At 38.8% G+C, this 24229-nt stretch overlaps 1 protein-coding gene across 3 annotated transcripts; it reads left to right on the forward strand.

The window, feature by feature from the left end:
* Nucleotides 1-8011: 8011 nt before the first annotated feature.
* Nucleotides 8012-24229, forward strand: LOC122093672 (pre-mRNA-splicing factor ATP-dependent RNA helicase DEAH7). 3 transcript variants are annotated; one of them, XM_042664057.1, is made up of 18 exons: nt 8012-8563; nt 8652-8955; nt 9342-9487; nt 9881-10099; nt 11378-11454; nt 14713-14980; nt 15120-15293; nt 15424-15545; nt 15813-15910; nt 16295-16403; nt 16981-17158; nt 18561-18790; nt 18896-19075; nt 20921-20992; nt 21110-21286; nt 21968-22029; nt 22169-22321; nt 22401-24229. In XM_042664057.1, the coding sequence occupies exons 3-18, from the start codon at nt 9346-9348 to the stop codon at nt 23998-24000; spliced, it is 3861 nt and encodes a 1286-aa protein (XP_042519991.1). In that variant the 5' UTR covers nt 8012-8563; nt 8652-8955; nt 9342-9345; the 3' UTR covers nt 24001-24229. The 3 variants fall into 3 exon arrangements, with proteins under 3 accessions (XP_042519991.1, XP_042519990.1, XP_042519992.1); XM_042664056.1 differs by having other exon boundaries at nt 8012-8955; XM_042664058.1 differs by lacking the exon at nt 8652-8955.

A 24229-nucleotide genomic window follows, 5' to 3' on the forward strand; every position in this document is an offset into this window, starting at 1 on the left:
AGGTGAAGCGGAATAAATATCTTATAATCAATATCCTTGAATCGAATGTTATCTCTAGGCGTAGGCCTCAAGCTTCTTCCTTTTACTCTTACAGAATCACATTGTTCAAAGCTCTGCCATTGGCATTCTGGCTGCTGTTAGATTTGTGTTCAGTGAGAATGTGACTCCTCCTGCTATGACAATGGAATCAACTTTAGACAAGGGTAAATATAGATGGCCTGTTGCTTCGGTGAGCTTGCAAAGCATGCTAGTGAACGTAACTCAACTTGTTGCTGGAAACCTCATGAATACACATGATTGAACCGTCTTATGTACGTCTGCTATTTGCTTTCTTATACAGGGCATTTGTTCTGGTCTATCAGATAATCGCCTATGTTCAATTGAGGGTAGTCCATATTACTGCTCCAACTTTGCCTTTTAGTAGGTTCGAGGTTTAACTTTTCATAGGTGCACCTTTGTATAATTTTTTTTCCTCAAAGATAGGTTAAATTCAGGGGTGAAAGAGTTAGTTGACTCTGAAGAACATCATGCCACAATTGCTCATTCTCTTTCTTGCAGGAGAGTTGAGAGGATAATGATTCATGTAAACAAACCAACCATTAGATATATGAGTACTCATGCACGAGTCATCTTTCCTCTTTTGTTTACTCCCAGTTGTCCTTGTTCCCTGTTGATGCCTTACCTTCTCCTTCCTCTGCTTTCAGATCTTAACTACACCCCTGTTTTTTCTTGCTCATAGTTTTAATGTTTGTGAAACTTCATCCTTAGTCACTGGTAGACATATCTAATTATGTGACTGGTAAAGATGGACCCTTAATAAGAAAGCCAATCACCTCCTTTGTTTAAAGTGTAAATGTAAGCTTGTTTTTAGATTTAAACAACGAAATGGGTTCGAGGTCTTCTATTACAGAGAATTATTGATTTACCACCACATTTTATAACTTGACCACTTGGTGTGACTTGATTTCAACATGCATGTCCACATGTAACTTCTCAATTAAGCTCAATGGATCATCTTTCATCCACTTTGTTCCTTCTAGAGGCCTTTGTTAGGAAGACCCTCTTTCTCTATACTTGTTCATAATGGGCTGTATCTCTAAAATGCTTGTGCCAACTGAAGAAGGTTTCTGTAAAGGGACTAAAGTAGCTCGAACAACTCCTTCAATTTCGCATATGTTCTCTGCAGAGGATTGTTCCTATTTGATTTATGAATAAAATACAAGCTTTCGTCCTGAAAATTATCAACTCATTGTCTCCAGCAGGTAAACTATTCTTATGAAATCAGTTCTGATACTTTACCCCCAAAAAAAAAAAAATCTGATATCTATTCCTTCACTTAAATATCTCTTACCAAACTATCCAAAACTGTTTGGAGAGAATTGGACTCGATCTGATGTCATTTTTTGTTGGGGTGATGATAAGGACCAAAGAAAATTAGTTCCTATTTCCTATTTCCTTGAAGCAGTTATTTAAACCAAAACTTAGGGAGATTCTAGGATTTAGAGCTGGAGAGATTCATAATAAAGCATTACTCTTTGAACTGTGGAGAGAATTTTTTTAATTATCTGTCGTCCCTCCTATTGGTCAATATGCTAAAATCCAATTATTTAAAAAACACCGACTTCCTTAAGGTACATAAGAGAAGCAAGTGTTCCAGTTTTGGAGAGGTATTTTGGATATCAAACATGCATTATAAAAATTACTTTGCTGAAGAATAAGTACTGGTTCCAAGGCACTAATGACTCTGTCCAACATTTCCTACTGATTGACCCCTTTGTGTCCATCATGTAATTAGACATAATAAGTCTCCTTAGCACCTCTTTTTCAGTTGTTCTGTTTCAAAAGGGATTTGAGTAGCTAGTTGATACTTGGCTGCAAGAAATGACTTTTGTTCTTGTTTCGGCAGATTACGGAAGGCTATCTATGGTATCATGCGATCTTCTCGGGCTTGAGAACACTTCTCATAATAAGTTCTGTAGTTATGTTATTCATCTGGTTTGAAACAAATTAATTTTTATTTAGTGAAAAAAAAAATCAAATAATATCTCTCATTTTATGTTGGATTTCGTATCACTCTCACGAAACTGCTGAATCTTACTCACCCCTGTCAAGCTGTTCAGGTCCAATTAAAACCAACAGATGGTCATAAAGTTATCATCACTAATGGTCTTTTCTTACAGCAAACCAAGAAGTGGGATGTGCATCTTCTCTTCTTCTTCTTCTTCTTCTTTTTTTTTTTCGGTGGGAAATAATGAATTATCTGTACTATATATTATGCTTGAAGAACTGGGGGAAAGTGCACAATAGTGGTATCGAACTTAGGTTGCATGTCAATTGAGGCATGCTCCTTTGCCAACTGAGCTACATTCTTACTGTTTACATAGGGGAGTGAATGGTTGAACCTGAGTCCGGAATTTGATAAGTGCCATATATAGACTCGCCGCTTTCTATACAATGGTTGAAATTGCCACATACAAGTGAGAGCAATTATTCTATCCAGTGAGTCCGGCTGTGCAGTGAGCATCTGGGCACTTACACCGAGGTCCTCTTGGCCATCTAATGCTCACTGCACCGCCGCAATCACTGTAGAGGATCTTCATGCGTCACTATGATAAGCTTTCTATGTTATATATCATGAAGTCTAAGATCCATATCTAAATGGAAAACCTTATTCTCATAATTTGCCTTCCAGTTGTTGGTGATTCTAAACATAGGATACTAGTAATGGTTTATATATGCATATGTCAAATTTCAAAGTCTAATCTAATAAATGAAAAAATATTGCTATGGCACAAGTACATATTTTCCCTCACATATGATTTTTTTATTTGTATTATTTTCTCTTGTATGCTTTGGAAATATAGACCCCATTATCAATGATTCATATTTTGTAGGATATTGGATACCGATTTGTATGGTGTGTATATTCACACACTAGCAATGGGGAGAACCCTATTCATCCAATCAAATACCTTCCTATGTATTATCATGCATCCCTATGGTACACCATCCCCGATTATGCACTCTCCCATGACTAGAATTTGAAGGACTCTAACAAAATAATAATAATAAAATCTCTTTAAAAAAATATTTAAAAAATTGAAAGCTCTATTTTGTTGATTGGAAAACTCTATTTGCGCTTGTGACCAAGCTAAGAGACAATGTTTCACAAATTTAGACTTCATTTGCTACAAGGTAGATTATTATAGTATAATTATATTAAGAGATTTTCTTATTGATACCCCATAAGTTTTTATAGACTTGCAACTTTATTTTTTATCCTTTTATTATTACATTTTAGTCCCTTCAATGAGGGCAAATATTGTCTATTCATATGTATCCTCAAAAAACACACATAATAATGACATGATGATTAATCATTTTCAAAATATTTTTGAAAACCTTTTTATATCTAAAATTTCTAAATAAACATATAAATGTGTCATTAGACATACCCTCGAATTAAATACCCTCCATGTATCATTTGTATGCATCACACTCATCGAAGATGCAAATAAACAGTTCCATCAATTTCATAAGACTACTAGGTCCTAAAGAAAACATAAACGTAAAAGAAAAAAACAAAAGAAGCTTTGCAAGGTTTTCAAGAATTGGCAAATTGGATTGAGAATCACCTGATTCAGATTGGAATCAGCAACCATTGATAACAATTATTGACGTAATATGACAAATTCTTATATAAAAACACTTAGAATTGTTGTCTCTCAACCTGAGTCGTTGGATCACCGCTTGAACACTTGATATGAACAAGATATAGACGATCACCGCCCAGAAGATGATCCCAACCCCAATTTTAAGATTTTTTTCTGGACCAATCCATGTCTATTCGGAATCGACACTAACCACTTCTGTCCCCGTTGACACCTTTTTAAACCTTGTGCTTCGCCAAAGCCGAACAAACAAAATCGACCATTGTAGGACTCCAAGCCAATAATTGTGAGCATCTTTTCAACAGAAGAGATCATACAACCAAACAGGATTTGGCTCGTCTGCAATTCTTTCCTACCAATTCTTCACCAATGATCGGCACTTGTCCTCATTAGATCTAACGGCTGAAGATGAAATTACTTTTGTAACTTAAAACCATTATCCCTAAACCACAAACCACAAAACCATTGAAACTTAAACCGTGAAAAACAAACTGAGTTCATAGCAGAAATCGAACCACAAAGGAGATTAGTAGAGGAGAAAACATCTCCTGTGAACAAAAACAAATTTTCCCTATCTTCTTTTTCTTCTTCTTCATGGAGGCAGTTTCTTTGTTTTTAGTTTTAATGGGTAGTTCTAACAGCTAGATTTCAAAAACTTGGGTGAGGGTTTTCTTCCCCTGTTCTCTCTGCTTTTTGGGTTTTATATGGTTCTTCACGATCCAAGGAAAAAAAAAACTAGGGGAAGATGTTTATTGAGTTACAGGGTTACAGATTATAATGATTCAAAGAAGATGAAAAGTACAAAGAGAAACATAGTCTTTAGAGCTTATGGGTATGTCATACCCTGCCTCCATTAAGCCAAGCCAAGGTATGCGGCACCGGATACCCATATCCAGTTAGCCTAACCCTCCAGGATCACAGATACAGTACCCCAATTCGTAAATGCTACCAAAATCACAACTAAAATCAGAGTACATGTATAAGATTTGTAAACTTTACTCTACTACTGGTGATTCACTAAATGATAATTACAATATACCAAAATTCATTTGAATTTCGATCACAGGTATTACAAGATTATAAATAATACATTAGGATAAATAACTAAAAATTTAGAAGTGATGTCCATCAACACGCTATCTCGCAGACACAAGCCTTACCATTGCCACCGAAGTCCCAAGCCTGCCTCTACATTGGTTCCACCATCTAAAAAGGGCGCAACAAATGGAGTGAGCTTCCACGAAGCCCAGTGATGGGTAACACTCACACAAGCAATCATAACAATCTAAGAAAATGCAATAATATAAATATCCATGCTCAACCACAACAATATGAATGCAATAACATGATTCATTTATTATTAAACAATTATAAGCAACAATTTCTAAGTCTAAAGGCCTATGAGTGCTACTACAACATAGGTGTATCCCCAGTCATGAATGTACGTTATCAGTCCCCAAGGATATAAGCTAGTCGCATGTCAAGAGCGTGCCGGTTTCGGAACCACTTCGTTACCCGGCAAACCCCTATTAATAATCCCCTATAATACCACTACATCGAATTAAACATCGTATATAGGGTATGCCCACCACCGAATCAAACATCGCGTGGGGGATTGTCACAACGCTAGCATCTACGCACCTCATCACCGAAAATCGTCCCCAACCTCGGACCGTCGAATGAAAAGATTAGCTAATAGGTAAACCCCTATTGGCAAGGGTCGTAGTATAGCCCAATGTATTCTAATATGCCACAACACATGTCAATCATACACACACACACCCACCCACCCTAGGCATGCAGTGCCGTCGGCACCAACCGTTGGCCACCCTACACCCTAGTCACACACATACACACTCACACTCACCCGGAGCATGCAGTGTCGCCGGCACCAATCGTTGGCCACCTTGCACCCCAGTTACACACACACACACACACCCCGAGCATGCAATGCCGCTGGCACCAACTGTTGGCCACCCTGCACCCCAGTCACATACACACACACACCCTGAGCATACAGTGCCGCCGGCACCAACTGTTGGCCACCCTGCACCCTAGTCACATACACACACTCATCCTGAGCATGCTGTGCCGTCGACACCAACCGTTGACCACCCTGCACCCCAGTCACACACACACACATGCACAACCATACTCCACATTCTCATGCCATATCAACACTTTCCATAAGAAACAAGATAATAATATCCAAAATGACATGATTCACCTACATATGCTATATGATGCAAGCATTCCATAAAAGCATACAAAATCCCCTCACCTTGAAAACCTGAATCAACTGTTCATTAAATTTCTATAATCGTGTACCTTGCCGAGGAGATTAGGTCCCTAGCCAATGGAAGGAATTTATGTTAGCATTTATATACTTAAATTATCCTCATTATATTATAATTATGATCCTAAACCAACACTGGAACATAGATTCTGTAACATCACTAGTAGATGGGCACTGGTTGGTGGTGCTCTTGGCCACGTAGCCTTACCGTTTGACGGTTCTATTTATTGAAAATAGAGGGGTTTTTGGTAAATGCTCAAGCATAGGGAAGGTCTTATTATAATTCAAATGACCGATCAAAAAGAGGGTCAAAACAATGTGCTTGGTGGTTTCTCCGGTGGATGCTCACCGGTTGGTGTGTAAACGTCGGTGAGTTCACCGGCTGATGAAATTGAAAGGAGTAAAATCTTATTTTTTGTATCTATAGGGCGATGCTAATTCGTCTGTGAGTTCACTGGTGGATGGATCTGCAAGTTCTGAAAACCTCAAAATTACATCTATAAGGTTCACCGGTGGATGGTTCCTACCTTCACCGGCTGGCCAGTGACCATCAGTCGATGAAGTTGAAGCTAGGGTTTTCTTGCCCATATCAGCCTCTTAGGCCTTGTGGCCCCTTTGCATGGTGGTGGGAGTGTGTGTTTTTCAGTGGGGTGTCATTTCCCAACTCCATTCCTCCCTTCTCCCTATTTTGTATAGTTTACAAATTGGGTTTTGTGATTTTAGGGTTGGTGTGCATGTAGGGCACCTTCACACACTTCACTTAGCTGAGGTTGAGTGAAATTAGCGAGTAGATCAACATAAGGTTTCAAGATACACCCAATTTCCCCAATACACAAGTATAGGTTAAGCTAAATTGAAGAAGACTTAGGTTGAGCTCATGGAATGGTCATTAATGCCTCATGAAATCACTCCCACACACCATACATAGGTCTAATTTCATTTTCCCCAACCTAAATTTTTAGTAGAATGGTTAGCTATAGCGGATTTGGGAAAGGTTCATTGTTCTAAGGTTTATTTGTCTAAATTGGGATTTTATATGGAGATTTCATAAGGGATTGTCCATAGACTCAATTGTGACCATTATAACCTTAGGTGCAAAACATCTTTTCCCCAACCTAGGGTAAGGTTAGGATGTTAAGTCATAGAGGATTTGGGCAAATTCCCAAATCCTAGGGTTTTGGGTTGCCAAATTTTGAGGCTTTTCATATGGGAGGTTTCCCACATTCAATGTAAGTGTTTAACTTGCTTGATTAGGTCACTCACACCAAACCCCCCCATTCAATTTGTAGATTGGGTATGTGGGTAGAGGGATTTTGATTAGGATTTTCTCCAACCTAGCCTAGGTCAAGAATGGGGTAAGAGAGAGAGAGAGAGAGAGAGAGAGAGAGAGAGAGACTTACTTTCAATGGGTAGGTGTTCCCCTCGTTCCCTTCTTCTTCTTCCTCCTCCTTCTTTCTCCTTCTCCTTCTTCTTCTCTTAATTTGGTGGGAATGAAATGAAGGAACAAGAGTTTTATTTATAGCCACTCAAGTCACATAAGGACTATTTGGGGGAAAAATGATTTTTCACTCATTACTAGGTTAATTCGTCATTTGGCATTAACGGACCCACTTTAGGATGTTCGAATACATTAATCTATTTCCCAATAGGTTGTCCCAACTATTGGGGGTGGTTTGATGTGCACGGGTGCGAAGACCCAGGTTCCACGGTAAAATAATCCGATTTCGGCCAATATTCTTACAAGAGGATGTTCACCGGCCAGTGACCATCAATCGGTGAAGGCTAAATTGGTCCCCTTTGTGAAAAAATAGGTTCTTAAGTTTAGTGGGGCCTTCCAAGGTGTTTTCAGTGTCTGAGCCCCACCACTTGATACATTTCACCATTAAAGTTTAGGATAATTCTTTTCAATGATGATGTATATACCCAAACTCCTTCAATGGTTCATAGTCTTTACATGCAATGAGCCGGGTAAACCTACAAGGTACTAGTTGTTGTCACCCGGGTTACATTCTGTCAAAAAGTTTAAATATGCCTGGGGTTTTGGGCACGGGTGTAACAGGGTATACAAATTTGGATGATTAGAGTTGGATTCCAACTTTCTTCCGGAAGAAGAACCAGAAGAACGGGGAGAGACGTGAAGGATTTTTGGGTTCTAATCAGATAAGTTTGAAGTTGCTAAGGCCTATGTCACGATCGTTTAAGCCACGATAGTTTGGAGTTGCAGAGTAAGAATCTCACAGACGAAGGGGAAGCAAGAAAAGCAAGAACGGAAGCGGGTTTGCAGAAGCGAGAATATCAGTTCGTTTCCTTATTCTTCGTTTGCAGAGTCTGTCCCAGTTTCAGATCGTCCTTGACAATAGGGAAGGAAGAGGGGTTCACAGCTTCGTCCTTGATTCTTCGCCCTCGTGCGTCACAGAGCAGGTGATTTGGTTTCAACGGTCTTGTGGTTTGGGGACAAGTGTTTCATGTTTAAAAAGCAACTTCATCTTCAACCATTAGATCTTGGATCTAATGAGGACAGATGTCAGTCATTGATGAATTGATGAAGAATTGATAGATCAAAGAATCGGAGACGAACCAAATCCAGCCAAAATAGGTACTATTATTTTTCTCTCAGCTTTCTTCTCCACCACGTCAATGGTCATTGATCGGTGACGGTCTTGCTTGTTTCTCCGACCCCCAAGGCTTCTAATAGACATGAGTTCGTGGTAGTGGCCGTCTGACTATTTCACCAAGTGGTCGAGGCACAGTAATATGCCAAGCTCACAGCAGCCAAAGTGGCAAACGTTTCTTCAGATCAGGATAAAGATCTGAAACCTTAGAAGAGATTGAAGTTTATCATGTTTAAGAAGCAAGAGGAAAGCTACGGCCGGTACAAAGCCAAGCACAAACAGCTAGAGCTTGGCCTCCATTAGAGAAACCGAAGGTAGGGGTAGCGGCAAGGGCGAGGGCGTCTCGTACCAGTTTTGCGCTTTCGTTATCTATAAGGTAAACCCGACACATCAGTAGTACCCTACAGGTCGTACCTATAACAGACGAAGTCCCATAACCCTAGGATTGAGGGTTTTGTTCCCTCTTGGGGCTTGGGGTTTTCTTTGCCTGTATATTTCCTTCATCGGTAGGTTTGTCCACTGCTTTCAGCTTCGAGCTTGGTGCCCTAGTTGAACCCTTCCTGCCCCTTTTTAGCTCACCCTCTGATTCTCACTGATTAGTATTAAATAGAGAAAATTGGGAATTCTGCTCGTTAGGATTTCATTGAAACTTGTGCAGTTGTGTTTTATAGTAATACATATAGGATGTCTGGTTCATTTGTTCCTCTATTAATGTTCTGCTTGCATGTTCTTATATTCTGCAATGCCTTGCATTATTTGTAGAAAAATGTCAGGAGGTGAAGGTGGACCTATTAATCTGGATCAAACAACAGTCACGTTGGAACCTGATAATATCAGTAGCGGGGGATTACAAGTTCCTGGAAAAGATAGAGTGGTGTTTCGACCTCCCGAAAGGAAGTCTCTTCTAGGTATATTCTTATTTCACACATATTAAAGCCAAATATTTTAAACTCCCCCCTCCCCCACACCCCCAATTTTTTTCTTTTCGAGTGATTACTTTTTTAGCGTGATAATCTTGTAACTATAGTTTGTGCTCTAAGGTTACTTAACTGTTTGATCCTTCTTTGTGTGTGTGCGTGCGTGTGTGTATGTTTTTTTTTTTTTTTTTGAGTTTTCTCTGTGGAGGATGGTTGCTTCAATGTTAGAGTCTGCTTGTGGTTACTTTCTGGCGGTTTTAGTATTCCTTCCATGAAATTTCTAGTTGGGGTGGGGTGGGGGAGAAGAAAAGATTAGCTTTGCTTTTGTGGTTTTAGAGCTCTTAACTTGAAGGGCTTTTGTCTGACATGCAACTGTTACTACAGGATTGGATGTTCTTGCTGATGCAAAAAGGGGATCTAAGGGAGATGGTGTATTCAAGGTTCCGAGGGAGAAGTCAATTTCAGTTGTGGCTTCTATAGACGAAGATGAGACGGCTGCATCCTCAGGATTGGATGAAGTTGGGGGAAGTGTATCCAATAGTGGACGCAGTCATGCCAGTCGTCGTTATCGCGAAACAGCTACAGATGAGAATTCTCATTCAGGTATAGATTGTACACTACCTGTTTAAACACAAAACTTCTATTAGTGATTTAAACGGTCTATTCTAAGAAGAATGTTAACGTTGCATTTGGTAGTACATATATTGTTACAACTTGAACATCAAACAAGCATGGTGCTTGGATAAAGTTGAATATCATCCAATTAATTGATCATATAAGTGGCACTAAAGATGTTTGACAACCCATCGAAATTTTGCCTATGATTTAGTGATATGTGTACTCCAAATTTAACTTCTATATAAGTAATTATGGGTTTTCTCTTCAAAGGATTTAGTGGCAGTCATATTCCTCATAATTAAGGATGGAAGGTAAAAAAAAATTAAGGAGACAAGGAATTTAATTATATTATAAGAGAACAAGGTAACTGTGACCCACAAAGTGATTGAAAGTTGTACTTCATAATTCATTCTATTTTATGCATTTTTTTGAAAATTTTGTTTTCTTATTCAACAATTATTAGAAAGCAAGTAATGTAAGTGGTTCTGCTTTTGTTATTTATATGTGGTTTTATTCTTGATGCTAATAAGCAAGGGTTACTGTAATTTATTTTGGGACTGCAGCTTCTTGTCCCTGAAGCTACTGTTTTCTCCTTTAATAATTGTGAACATTCAATGCAATACATCTGTACTGCCGAAGCCATAAGAGAAAGAAAAAAGAGGAAAATAATATAAAAAAGAGTTTTGATGGCATATGTAGAAGATTGAATATATATATATTTTTTTGGGGGGGGGGTTCTTATCTTAAAACTCCCAAGGACCTCTTAATTACTAGAAAGTATGACTTAAGAGGAGGGAAACAATTCAAGGAGAAGAGGAACAAGATAACTCCTGTCTAGAGGGAGTCCTTACATTTTTATCCATTTGAATAAATATATGCTTTACGAGTTATTTTAGTCGATGAATATTTACTTTTGTTATGCCTTTCCCTTCTCTAATGGAGGGCAAAGATCCATGTAGCCGACCCCATTTAGTTGAGATTCTCCTAACTTGTTGGGCTATGCCTCTTTCCGCTTTCTTTCATTGGGCAACTTTCAGCCTTTTTTTTTTCCACGTTTCATGTTTCATTTTTCATTCTTCGTTCTCCTTTCTTGTAGCCGATCCCATTACTTTGAGATAAGGCTGAGTTTTGTCATTTTTAATTTTTTATTCCCCTTTGCTGTAGCCGATCCCATTAAGTTGGGATAAGGCTGAGTTTGTTGTTATGTCTTTTCTTTGAACATTCATATTCTATTTATTTACGGTAGTCTTGTTTCTATTTCAGAAAGTAATTTGACACGGGAAGGACAAGGAACTGATACAACTGGAACTCATCACTCATATGAACGTAGGCATTCCGAAGTAAGTTGCAATACCTTCTTTTATGGTCTTAAGTTCCATTGATAGTAATGTTGGTGAACATTCAAATTGTGTTCTTAACTCTTTAATGCTGTACTGTTTTCGAATAAAGTGGTGCTAATGCAAGATGCTTGTAACTGCAATTTTAAACTTCACAAGGGAGATATCCCTAATCCCTCTTATGCCTTACTTGTTGTTCTCCCACTCCCCTGTGATGGGCAACAGCTGTAGAATTTATCAAAAAATGGGAGAAAACAAGAAAGCTACTGCAAGGCTCCACAACCGTGGAAGACGAGCAGGAATGAAGGACAACAAATCCCCCTCCTAAACAAAGAGAAAAATTGGTACCATCACTTATCTATTGATGACTATTACACTAAACAGAAACCACCACCAAGCTCCCAAAGCCGCCTGAATTCTCCATTCCATTGATTTCTTCGAAAATTTCTACTTATCACTATTCCCCTATTTTAGATAGGTTTCGAAAAAGATTATAATTATGGATAAGTAAGATTCTTTTGTTTTCGGGCTGATTTGAACTCATTAGGTCAGTAGTGTAAAATTCATAATCTACTGGTTTGGCATTTTTGGGTTTCCGGACTCTTATCATTTCAAAACTAGAATCCATTATGTCTTCTTTCCTTTGGAAAGCCGAGGAAAGTTCTAATATCCTTCATCCTATTAGTTGGACAAAAGTTTGCCTCCCGAAAGATGGTGGTGGTTTGGGACTTCGAAGGGTCAAGGCATCTAACATTGCATGCATCATTAAACTTATATGGAAAATTGTGTCTAGAAAGGACAACATTTGGATCGATTGGATATATTCTAGATACTTCAAGCTGGACTCCATTTGGGCTCTCACTTGCCCTAATGATTCATTTTGGGCTTGGAGGAAAACACTCAAGTATAGACACCTTGGTAGTGGTGCCATTCATTCTAGCATTGACGATGGCTGTGACACATATCTTTGGCTTGATAACTGGCATTCAAAACGAGTATTCTTTTCCGGATATGGTGATTGAATAAGGTATGATGCTGGCTCTGAAAGAATGGCCAAGGTCGCAATTATTATATGAGATGATCGTTGGTGTCTAGGACCTAGTACTTCTAGTAATTCGATTGGGGTTTGGTCTAGTCTCTATTATTCTCTGGTGAGACCTAGGGGCAGTGGTGATTTAGTTCTATGGCTTCCAAATTCTTCAAAGAAATTTACCTATGCCTAGAATGTGATTAGATCAAAATCTCCAAAAGTTCCTTGATAGAAGATTGCCTGGTTCAGTTCAAATATCCAAGTAGCAAGAAGAGTTTCTATTCTCGAGTTACTTGACAGCCAAGTAGCAAGGAGAGTTCGTATTCCTGGTTCAGTTCAAATATCCAAGTAGCAAGAAGAATTTCTATTCTAGAATTACTTGACAGCCAAGTAGCAAGGAGAGTTCCTATTCCTGGAATCAGTTCATTGCGTATTATAAATAAAGGAGATGGGGCACACTAGCCCACGATTATGGCTGTTGATCAATTGATTGTCTTCTCTCCAGTGGTGATGCTGAGAGTAGCCCTTGTGGTGAGACAAGTGGCAACCCAAGGTGGTGAATCCTTGGTCTGGGACTGGTGGTGAAGCCTTTCCCATTCTATATAGAAGGCAATATGACCATAGGCTTCACCATTAGTTTGTGAGAATCTAACCATCAGCTTGGGCTGAGATTTGACTATGTCATCCCCTTCCCCTTCTACTCCATTCAACCCAAATTTTAGCATCATCGCATTGGTGGATTTAGAGTTACTAAAGTTTTCCTTGCTATTTTCTGTCCATGTTCGTATAATTTAACCATAACTTTGCTTAATGCTTTTACTGCATACTTACTCCATTAGGACCTCTATGATATATTAATTTCAGCTCCATTAGATTCATAGTTTGCAAGTTCCAATCTCATTAAGTTTCTGACCTATTTCTCAGATTTTAGGTTCACTGTGATTCTGGTTTCTTTAGGTTTCCTAGTGTTTGTTTGTTCCAGCCTAGCTTACCTCTTATCATGGAACCTTTCAAGTGGTAATGGGAGCTGCTACTGCTTCTTCTTCCCTTTTTTTTTTTTTTCTTATTTCCCCTGTTCTCTCTGGTTTTTTCTCCCCCACCCACCCCCACCCCCACCCCCACCCCCCATTTCCTCATTTTACCTTTCTATTCCCCTTAATTTATCTATATGCCATGAACAGTATGGCAACTAGTCAATGAGGCGTTCAAGAATTGCCTCATGCCTACGCAAAGCTTCAACAACGAGGCTTTCAAGAATTGCCTCATTGCCTACGCAAAGCTTCAACAACTATGTTAAGCTGTTCTTGGTTGTCACTATCAAGAAAGACCAAGAGACAGACAGTTAAAGAGTTCCAATCAAGAAACTTGAAGGAATCAGCAACTAAACTTGTTAAAAGTGTTTTTACGCCTGTTTTCATCATACCTTGTGAAGTTTTTTCTTATCCCCTTTTTCTGTGCTTGAAAACTGCTTCTCTTTGATTGAATCCTTTGCAATGGATTCTAACAAGCTAAGAGATTTTGCTACACCTGTAGGGTCATCAAAATGCTTTATTATTTTTCAATCCCCTTTTAGGTTGACAATCTAAAAAATGAGAAGTGATATTGCACCAAGCGATTCATGAAAGTGCTTTTAATTGATGTTATTCTTCAATTTGTTGCCTTCGCACCCATCATGCTAGGATCCGTTATACTCTTCCTGCAGCTGCATTGATAACAAGTAATGATTTCATTAATTCATTGGGCTTGCCATTGGTAATCCCAGTTATATAGTGGCTAGGTGCACAACTGAGCATAATATGTTCAAGATGCGCCCTTGAAACAGCTCAGGTGATCCTGCTGAGTATGCTTCTCTTTGAATTTACTTGCAATGTTGAATAGACTCTATTATTCTTAGAGTTCGCACAGTGAATGCAACTCATATTTTTCTGGGCTATTGCTAGAAATTTGGGCCAAAATTTCCAAAACCTGGCTGTCTTTGGGTCCACCAAAATGTCCAAAATTTCGGTCAATATTTCCGAGACGATGAACTATGCTTGATGGTTAGCAATTAGTATTTAAATCGATTGATTCAGAGGGAAATTCGGTAGAGAGTAAGGATTAGATCAAATGTGGGATGGAGGGATATGATAGATAGTTATCTATCTGGATTGTAAATTTTTATGCCTTTAACTTATGAAGAGCACCAAAAGAATCTTCTGCAGAATTTTTCTTACCTTGTTTTCTTTTTGAAGGTTTCTACACCATCTACTGGAAGTACCCGGAATGGTCCATCTCAGAGTCCTTATAGGCATGATAGGGATGGTCGTCGTAGTGACAAAAGAGACTCTAGGAATGACTCTTGGAGTGAGAGCAGGAGGCTGCCGAATAGACATGGTGATTATAGTAGAGACAACTATCGTGGAAGGGAAACACCTAGTCGACATGAATATGAACAGAAGTATGAAAGAGAATATGGAAGAAAACGAAGTAAATACAGTAATTCTTCTAGGAGGACACCTGGTACATAAATCTTTCTATTTCTAATGTGTTAAATATTAGATATTTTTACTTAATTTACCGATTTTATGGCGTATCAATATATCTCCTAAATCAATGTGATTTTAGATTATGGTTGTAATAATGAGAAAATAATATGCAGGCAGATCTGATTGGGATGATGGAAGATGGGAATGGGAAGATACCCCACACCGAGATAGTCGTTCTTGGACTGATAGGCAACATCGACCTTCACCATCCCCAATGCTTGTTGGAACATCACCGGATGCACGACTGGTGTCCCCCTGGTTGGGTGGTCATACACCTCATTCTTCGGGTATGTTGTAGAAAAAATAACATCCAACCCTGATTTGATATGTTAGGACTATATATATATATATATATATATATTTGGCTAAATGTTGGAATAGTCAACAAAGTTCCACTTGTACATGTGAAAACTGCAGGGCCTGCTGCTTCACCTTGGGATTATGTATCTCCTTCTCCTGTCCCAATACGTGCTTCTGGATCATCAGCTCGGTCATCAAATTCTTATCCTGGTGGAAGGAGTTCACGACCGATTTATGAGGTAATTTATGCATGAGCTTTTTTATCTTTTGTTTTTCCAGTTCTTTTGTTTAAAATTAAACTCCTTTGGTAGCGTAGTTACCACTGGTTGTAGCAGAACATGCATGGCCGTGTACCTGTACGGTTTATGGTCCACTAGTATTCCTGCATTTAAAACTAAGTTTCTGTTTTTTTTTTCAAAGATATTCTTTCTTGTAGATATTTTCCTCTTATTTATTTTTTAAAGAATTTTCCTGTTGTCTCAATTGTATTAGTTTTATGTTTTCAGGATGGAGAAGCTGATAAAAGTCCTTCAGCCAAAGAACAAAGCAATGAGATTACTGAAAAAATGCATTTAGAGATGGAATACAATTCTGACCGTGCATGGTAATAGTTAAATCTGACATTGTATTCTTAGTAAGCCTCTGTTAAATAGGAACTTCGTTGTGTTCACTTAGCTATCTTAAGCATGTAATTTACGAATTGTAAAGCTTCTCTAGGAATATTAAAACTAAATTAATGCGGTTAAATGGTTTTCCTGTTGAAGCCAAAACTCAAATGTTCAATCTACTTTTGCATATTAGTTTCTTTGTATCATATTCTACTTTGCAATTGACATCGTCATGGTTGAGGTTATCAATTGTATCATCAACAACAGTAATAAGTTATTTAATTGATTTTGTTATATGATCCTCATTTGAGCTGCAAAATATACTGCTCCTGGCTGCTATGTCATTGTTCTGTAACTCTTTATGATTATTTTTTTTGTAGGTATGACAGAGAAGAAGGTAACACAATGTTTGATAGTGATACCTCATCATTTTACCTTGGGGACGATGCTTCTTTCCAAAAGAAAGAGGCTGAGTTGGCTAAGAGACTGGTATGTGTAAATCATTTAATGAGTTTTGTTTCTCTCTCTATTTTTTTCCTCTCTGTTCTTTGTTTTCCTTTTGTTTGTGTATGTGTGATGCAGTTCTATCCTGTGTATGAGTAGGTTTGTTGAAGACAGAATCACTGCCTGTCACTGCTTTTTCCCCCCTGCCTTGCCCCCCCAAAAATCTTTATTAATGACCTATGGTGCCTTGATATTTGGAGTTAGGAAACTGATTAATTACTATGTCAAAATTTATCCACTCAATGTCCGGCTAAGATGTTACTTGATGGAAATGCTACATCTTGAGAGCGACCTCATTTAACCTTAGATGTCCTAACTGATTGCAAATGGTTAGTAGATGATGTGGAAAATGAGGATTTTTTATTTGATATTAGAATAACCAGTGGTGAAATCTTCTGTTTCTGTGATATTATTGGAACTCTGGTTAGTTTTTAGGCAGAGTAGCCTTTTGTACTATTTATAATTTACTGTTTAATACTTCTGATTGTTGTAATTTGTCCATGTATTATGATGTTGGTTCTTCTCTTTCTCTCTCATACATATTTTGTATCTCTGGTCCCAGGTTCGGAAGGATGGAACACGAATGACACTTGCACAGAGCAAAAAGTTGTCACAATTGGCTGCAGATAATGTTCAATGGGAAGACCGCCAACTTTTGAGATCTGGGGCAGTTCGGGGTACTGAGGTGCAAACAGAATTCGAGGATGAGGATGAGCGCAAGGTTATTCTTCTTGTCCATGGTATGTTGTCTTTGTGATTTCCCTTATTCAGTGATCGGCAGAAATAACTGATTTCTTGTGCTTGTATATAGCTATTTTTTGAATAAGTGAAAACTACTGAAAGAAGGGTCTGATGATTCTAAATTAAAAAAAAAAAAAAAAAAAAAAGGAAAAAGGGAAAAAAGTGGTGTTACAATAGATAACCTGGTACTCAGCAGTAACCTAGAGCTTGGAGATGAGAGAAAGAAGAGAAGAGAGATGATGAAAGAAGAAGAAGAGAGAATTTCCAGGATTACGATAGATTCTGAATAGTTTGTCTACGTGGGAAGTACTTTATTTATAATCCAGAAATATGAGGTGTAATCTAAGTAGGAATCTAACTTAGAATACTACTCTAATTCCAATGAACAAAGAAAGGAAAGTAAATACTAGGAAACAAACAAGATATATCACAATAGGGACTCCCCCTATTGTGATCATTGACATGAACTCCTATCTGCCAGCAGTACCACAAGGATGAAGACAAAACTGCACCTGCGGTATGTGCAGAACTTTGACATGTGGGATGGCTTGAAGGAACCAATTTATAATGGACAAGGTTCAAGAAGAAGCCCAATACCCAAAGCAGGGTCCTTTAATTACAAAGCTCATGATGTTCTGTCTACTCCACACAAAATGACAAAATAAATAGTAAGGTTGGCCTTTTCCCTTAGTGAAACCATATAAGTAGTTTCCAAGGGTTTAAAGGTTTGTGTCTGACCCCAGAACAACAAGCACTTTCTAGAATTGTTTCTTCAGCTAGTGGACACAACAAACCTACCTGATCTGCTTATGAAACAACAATTGTGAGAGTTGGATCAAGCGCAAGTGACACCATTTGATGGAAAATCCATCAGATGGTTCTTGTTAACGAATTTGGATAGGGCTTTCATGATCTTATTTCTCAAACCCACGTTCTCTTTTCATGAGGAAATTTGATTGGATGGAAGTCCCTCCTATACTCCATGGTGCCACCAAGTGTTCGTGACTTCAAATTTCTCCTGAAATTAGATGGTTCCTTCTTGTACCATGAGGTCCATGACTTCGGTGGCCACAATATCAAAAGTCTATCTTGATTCAATCTGCATTAGCTGAAAATCCCCCTAGAACAATGATAAGATCAAGATTTATCTCCATCCAACAACTTCCAAATTATGCTGCTTTCCTCCTTTGCAAGGTGAACTATTGGGGGAATAATGAATCTGCATTTCAAGCTTGGGACACCATGTTGTTCTTAACTCTATTGCGGAGGCTCCTCATCTTCTCATCAATATGACTACATATTAGTTTTATTCTGTGTTACTGATTTGCAGAATCTTATGACATTTGTGTTGCTGAACCCTTGACCTGAACCCCCTCCCCCCAATTTTTATCCCTCTTGCAGATACAAAACCTCCATTCTTGGATGGGAGGGTTGTTTTTACAAAGCAAGCGGATCCCATAATGCCCTTGAAAGATCCTACATCCGATATGGCTATAATATCACGCAAAGGATCAGCCTTGGTTCGGGAAATTCGTGAGAAACAGAGTTCGAATAAGTCACGTCAGCGGTTTTGGGAGCTTGCAGGATCAAAACTTGGTGATATACTGGGTGTGGAAAAAACAGCAGAGCAGGTATATAAAATTAGGAATTTATCTAATATTTGAAATTTACAATTCAGAATTTGAGACCTCTTGATTCCAGTATCTGAAGTTTTTCATTTAATTTTTTAATATCAGATTGATGCAGATACGGCTGTAGTAGGGGAGGAAGGAGAAGTTGACTTTAAGGAGGAAGCAAAATTTGCACAACACATGAAAGAGAAGGGAGAAGCAGTGAGTGATTTTGCAAAGTCAAAGACCTTAGCACAACAGCGACAATATTTGCCAATATATTCTGTACGAGAGGAGTTACTGCAGGTGGGTAATTGCTCTGTTTTGGGCATTGTTTAGTTTTCTATCGGATTATTACGCTTTAACTTGTAAAGCCTAGTGACATGCATGCTAGGTGATACTGACATCCCATATGGATGGTTTGCGTGCAAGCTTCGTATGGATCCACCATATGTTTTTCTTCTGAAGGGGCTAGTAGCTCCTGCAAAATCAAGCTGATTTTTAGCCAGCTTGGGACATGCCATTTTTTTGGATGGTCGCTAGTCATACACTGATACCATCTAAAGGACATGCACACTGATGTAGATCGAGCTGTCAAAAAGTGAGTTCAATGCTGGCCCAATTCTGGTTCAGATCTGGGTCAGTTTCGTACATCGAACAAGCCTTATTTTTTTCCAATTGGATCAGCCAACCTGCTGTTACTGTTCACTGTTCACGTGAACAGCACCTTGGGGTCCAATATTGACAGCTGGTTTGGGAAAAATGTTGCCAGCACTTGTTAGGATATTAAATATTAGTTTCTATTTTTATTTATTTGTTTTATTTTCAAGCAAGCTTTGTAACTTAGGAAGATTTGTTTCCTTTTTTAGTTAGTTTCTATTTTCTTATTGAGCAAGTTAGTTAGTCTAGTTAGTTTCCTATTTTGTTGCTCAAAGAAGTTTCTTGTTTGTAACTTAGGTTAATTTCCTTTTTATCATTAGTTGTTAGTTTCTAATTTACTCCTACTTGGTTAGCAAGTTAGAAGTTAAATTAGAAGGTTTTTATTTTCAGCATTAGTTTCCTTTTCTATTATGTCAAAGCCCATCAATTATAATGAGAAGACATATTTGAGTTAAACAACCAAAGATAGCTATGCTGTTGTGCTGTGGGATGCAGTTGGGTGAGATGCCCATTCCCTAACTCTTCTTCCACCCTTCGCAACCCTCCATTAAATTCTGTTTTCTTTTATTTCTTTATTCTTTCTGAGTGCTAAATATCTGTCCAGTACCAGCTTGAAGACCACCTGCAAGGTTGTTTCATTATTACTGTTGCTGTATCCTGAGTTTCTGGGCAGCAGTGTTACTGCTATAAGTTCCTGATTATTGAGCTATTCAACCTCATCTTTTGAAGGCTTCATTGCATTCGTACCAGGGTCCGTCAACTCAATTTGAAGACCACCCAAGGCCTGTTGCTGCTGCTACAGTAGGATATCCATTAAGTTTCCTTTTTCATTCCTTGAGCATAAATTTCCAACCAGCCATTAGTTGAGGCTCATCTTTTGAGTACTTGTTGACCCATATAGGACCTTCATCTACTCCAAGTTTCAGCTCCATCGAAGCTACGGTTTGTGAGATCTCATATTTCTCCCTATTCAGTCAGTTTTTTCAGATCCTGCTTGGGATTAGGATCACTCGTGATTCTAGTTCTACATTACACACTTTCATTGTGCCTCATCTAAGGAACAACCTAGTCTGGGAGGGGCAAATTCTAGTGTTGTGGTCTGTTGTTTGGAGCTTTAGTGTCAGTCTTGATTTTGACGAACTTCTAAAACAAACTATATTTTTGCATTATTTGGGGTTGCAGTTTCAGCCTATGAATTGGGTTATGTTCTGTCCACTCGTACTAGAAACTTAAACTTTAAGTTTTTATTAGTTCAGAAAATTAGTTTTTGTGCTCTCTTAAGTATTTTCCTTTGTATTTTATTGGAGATTGTTTAAGGTTTTTCTTGTCTATTTATTTGCTATGCTAAGAGTGTTCATTCTTGAGTAAATGATAGGAACCACATATCTGCTCTTTTTAATGGAATATTCTATGTCAATTGTTAACCTTATTAACCTTTTACCATTTGTTTATATCATTCTTCTGAGCCGATTTTGTTCGATCATGAATCAGGTTATTCGTGAAAATCAAATAATTGTTGTAGTTGGGGAAACTGGTTCAGGAAAGACAACTCAACTTACACAGGTTTGTTCATACTTCCATGTATTGTTCATGACATGTATGATTTTTATAGCTATAAAAGTCAAAGAATAGTTGTTTTAATTCTTTTGCTTTTTGCTGACATCTAGAAAATTTTGGCAGTATCTGCATGAAGATGGATACACTACAAATGGTATTGTTGGTTGCACTCAACCAAGACGTGTGGCAGCTATGAGTGTTGCTAAGCGAGTTAGTGAAGAGATGAAAACTGAGCTAGGTGATAAGGTTGGTTATGCCATCAGGTTTGAGGATGTGACTGGGGCAAACACCATAATAAAGGTAACGACGTGTTGGCATGCCATTTTTCAATCTTCTTTCCCGCTGCCCAACTTTATTCTTCCCGTCGCGAAAATAAAATTTTTTCTCCCCTGATTTTTGTCTATTTAATGGCTCAACTCGTTGACCATCTAAACACATCAGGAAGTTCCTGAACATCGATATGATTAAGCATTGGGTTGTGAGTGTTGAAGGTCCCCATGGCTATTGCTATATCTCCCAATTCTCGAGGGAAATGGTTTACATATTGTGGATGCAGTAAAGCTGATTTTTCTATACGGGTTTTTTTTTTATGATGCACAAGGAATTATTTATTGGCACTAGTTCTGGACATTGTAGACACAAGATTGATGTGATTGCACTTTGATGCATAGTTGCCATGGCGTCTAGGTGACCCAAGGTGTTGGAGGGGGCCTGGACGCAAGAGGGCACCCTGTGGGTGCCGGCCTAGGAGACCATAGTTGTGAAGGTGTCTGGACACCGAGGTGGCCCTCCCTAGGCGACGCCTTGACAAATGACAACATGCTTTGATGCCTTTTCTATGACAACAGGAATTTCTGAGCACTTTAACCTATGCTTGCTCATGTTAGTTGATTATGAGCACTAATCTATGTTTCCCCTTGTTATTTGATTGATTTAATTTTTGGATTATCAACCAAATCTCTACATCTTTCATTTTGACAGTACATGACTGATGGAGTGCTCCTACGTGAGACGCTGAAAGATTCAGATCTAGAAAAATATCGGTATGATTATTGCTTGGCTTGTTTTTGTAAAACTGAAAATTGGTTCTTTTTTTACGTTCTTTTAACTTGCTATTAGCAATACTTAATTTTTTTTAAAGCAATCAATCATTTATTGACATACAAGGTTTTATTATTTTAGTGTGATTGTTATGGATGAAGCTCATGAGAGATCACTGAGCACTGATGTACTCTTCGGGATACTGAAGAGAGTTGTTGCACAACGTCGTGACTTCAAGCTCATTGTCACATCTGCGACCCTAAATGCACAGAAGTTCTCCAACTTCTTTGGAAGGTAAGACTTCTCTTTTTGTGCTATCAAAAGTCTCTCCTACTTTTCTTCGACATCCTAATGTTTTCTCTAATTTTTGCAGTGTACCAATATTCAACATTCCTGGAAGGACTTTTCCTGTAAATATTCTGTACAGTAAGACCCCGTGTGAAGACTATGTTGAAGCTGCAGTGAAGCAGGCCATGGCTATCCACATTACCAGCCCTCCGGGTGACATTCTAATATTCATGACTGGCCAAGATGAGATTGAAACAACCTGCTATGCACTTGCAGAGCGCATGGAACAGCTTGTATCTTCCACTAAGAAGGGAGTTCCCCAACTCTTAATACTCCCCATATACTCGCAGTTGCCAGCTGACTTGCAAGCCAAGATCTTTCAGAAAGCTGAAGATGGGGCTCGCAAATGCATTGTTGCGACCAACATTGCAGAAACTTCGTTGACTGTGGATGGTATCTTTTATGTCATTGATACAGGCTATGGTAAAATGAAAGTGTACAATCCTAGGATGGGTATGGATGCTCTTCAAGTGTTTCCAGTTAGTCGAGCTGCTGCCGATCAGCGTGCTGGTCGTGCAGGGAGGACAGGACCAGGTACATGTTATAGGCTATATACGGATAGTGCTTACCAGAATGAGATGCTGCCTAACCCTGTGCCTGAGATCCAAAGAACTAATCTTGGCAATGTGGTTCTATTGCTCAAGTCCCTTAAGATTGAAAACCTATTGGACTTTGATTTCATGGACCCACCTCCACAGGATAACATCCTTAATTCCATGTATCAGTTGTGGGTTTTAGGTGCATTGAACAATGTTGGGAGCTTGACAGATCTTGGCTGGAAGATGGTTGAATTCCCTTTGGATCCACCACTTGCTAAGATGCTCCTTATGGGAGAGCAACTAGCATGTTTGAATGAGGTTCTGACCGTTGTGTCCATGTTATCGGTGCCATCAGTGTTCTTCCGGCCAAAAGATAGGGCAGAGGAGAGTGATGCAGCAAGGGAGAAATTTTTTGTGCCAGAATCAGATCACTTGACGCTCCTCAATATATATCAGCAGTGGAAGGCCAACCAGTACAGGGGAGACTGGTGCAATGATCACTTCTTGCAAGTTAAAGGGCTGAGGAAGGCTAGGGAGGTGAGATCACAGTTGCTGGATATACTCAAGGCCCTTAAAATCCCACTCACATCTTGCGGGCCTGATTGGGATGTTGTAAGGAAAGCCATCTGTTCTGCTTATTTTCATAATGCTGCGCGGTTGAAAGGGGTAGGGGAGTATGTTAATTGCAGGAATGGAATGCCATGCCATCTCCACCCTAGTAGTGCTCTCTATGGTCTTGGCTATACTCCAGATTATGTAGTGTATCATGAGTTAATATTGACGACTAAGGAGTACATGCAGTGTGCAACTGCAGTGGAGCCCCAGTGGTTGGCAGAGCTAGGCCCCATGTTTTTCTCAGTGAAAGATTCAGATACATCGATGCTTGAACATAAGAAAAAACAGAAGGAAGAGAAAACTGCAATGGAGGAGGAGATGGAGAATTTGAGGAAGAGTCAAGCAGAGGAAGAGAGGGAGAACAAGAAGCGAGAGAAGGAGAAGAGGGTGAGCCAACAGCAGCAGGTGTCCATGCCAGGAATACGACAGGGCACATCCACATATCTCCGGCCTAAGAAGATTGGCTTGTAATTGTACATATGTTTACCCAATTTTCTTCTAATTCATTTGTACCCTTCAAAAATAAAGCATTGGGAGTTAGCGGCGTAAAGATGATGTATTTTATTTAGATATATGTCAACACCGATGGAGATATGTAGTTCCCTCTGTTTTAACTCTGTATCCTTGAGAAACTAACAGAGCTTTCAGTTTAAAGTTCACAGAACCTATTGAAAGTTAATTTAAAAATACAGTTGTCCTA

The sequence above is a fragment of the Macadamia integrifolia genome, chromosome 11, assembly GCF_013358625.1.
Source record: "Macadamia integrifolia cultivar HAES 741 chromosome 11, SCU_Mint_v3, whole genome shotgun sequence".
NCBI classification, from domain to species: Eukaryota; Viridiplantae; Streptophyta; class Magnoliopsida; order Proteales; family Proteaceae; genus Macadamia; species Macadamia integrifolia.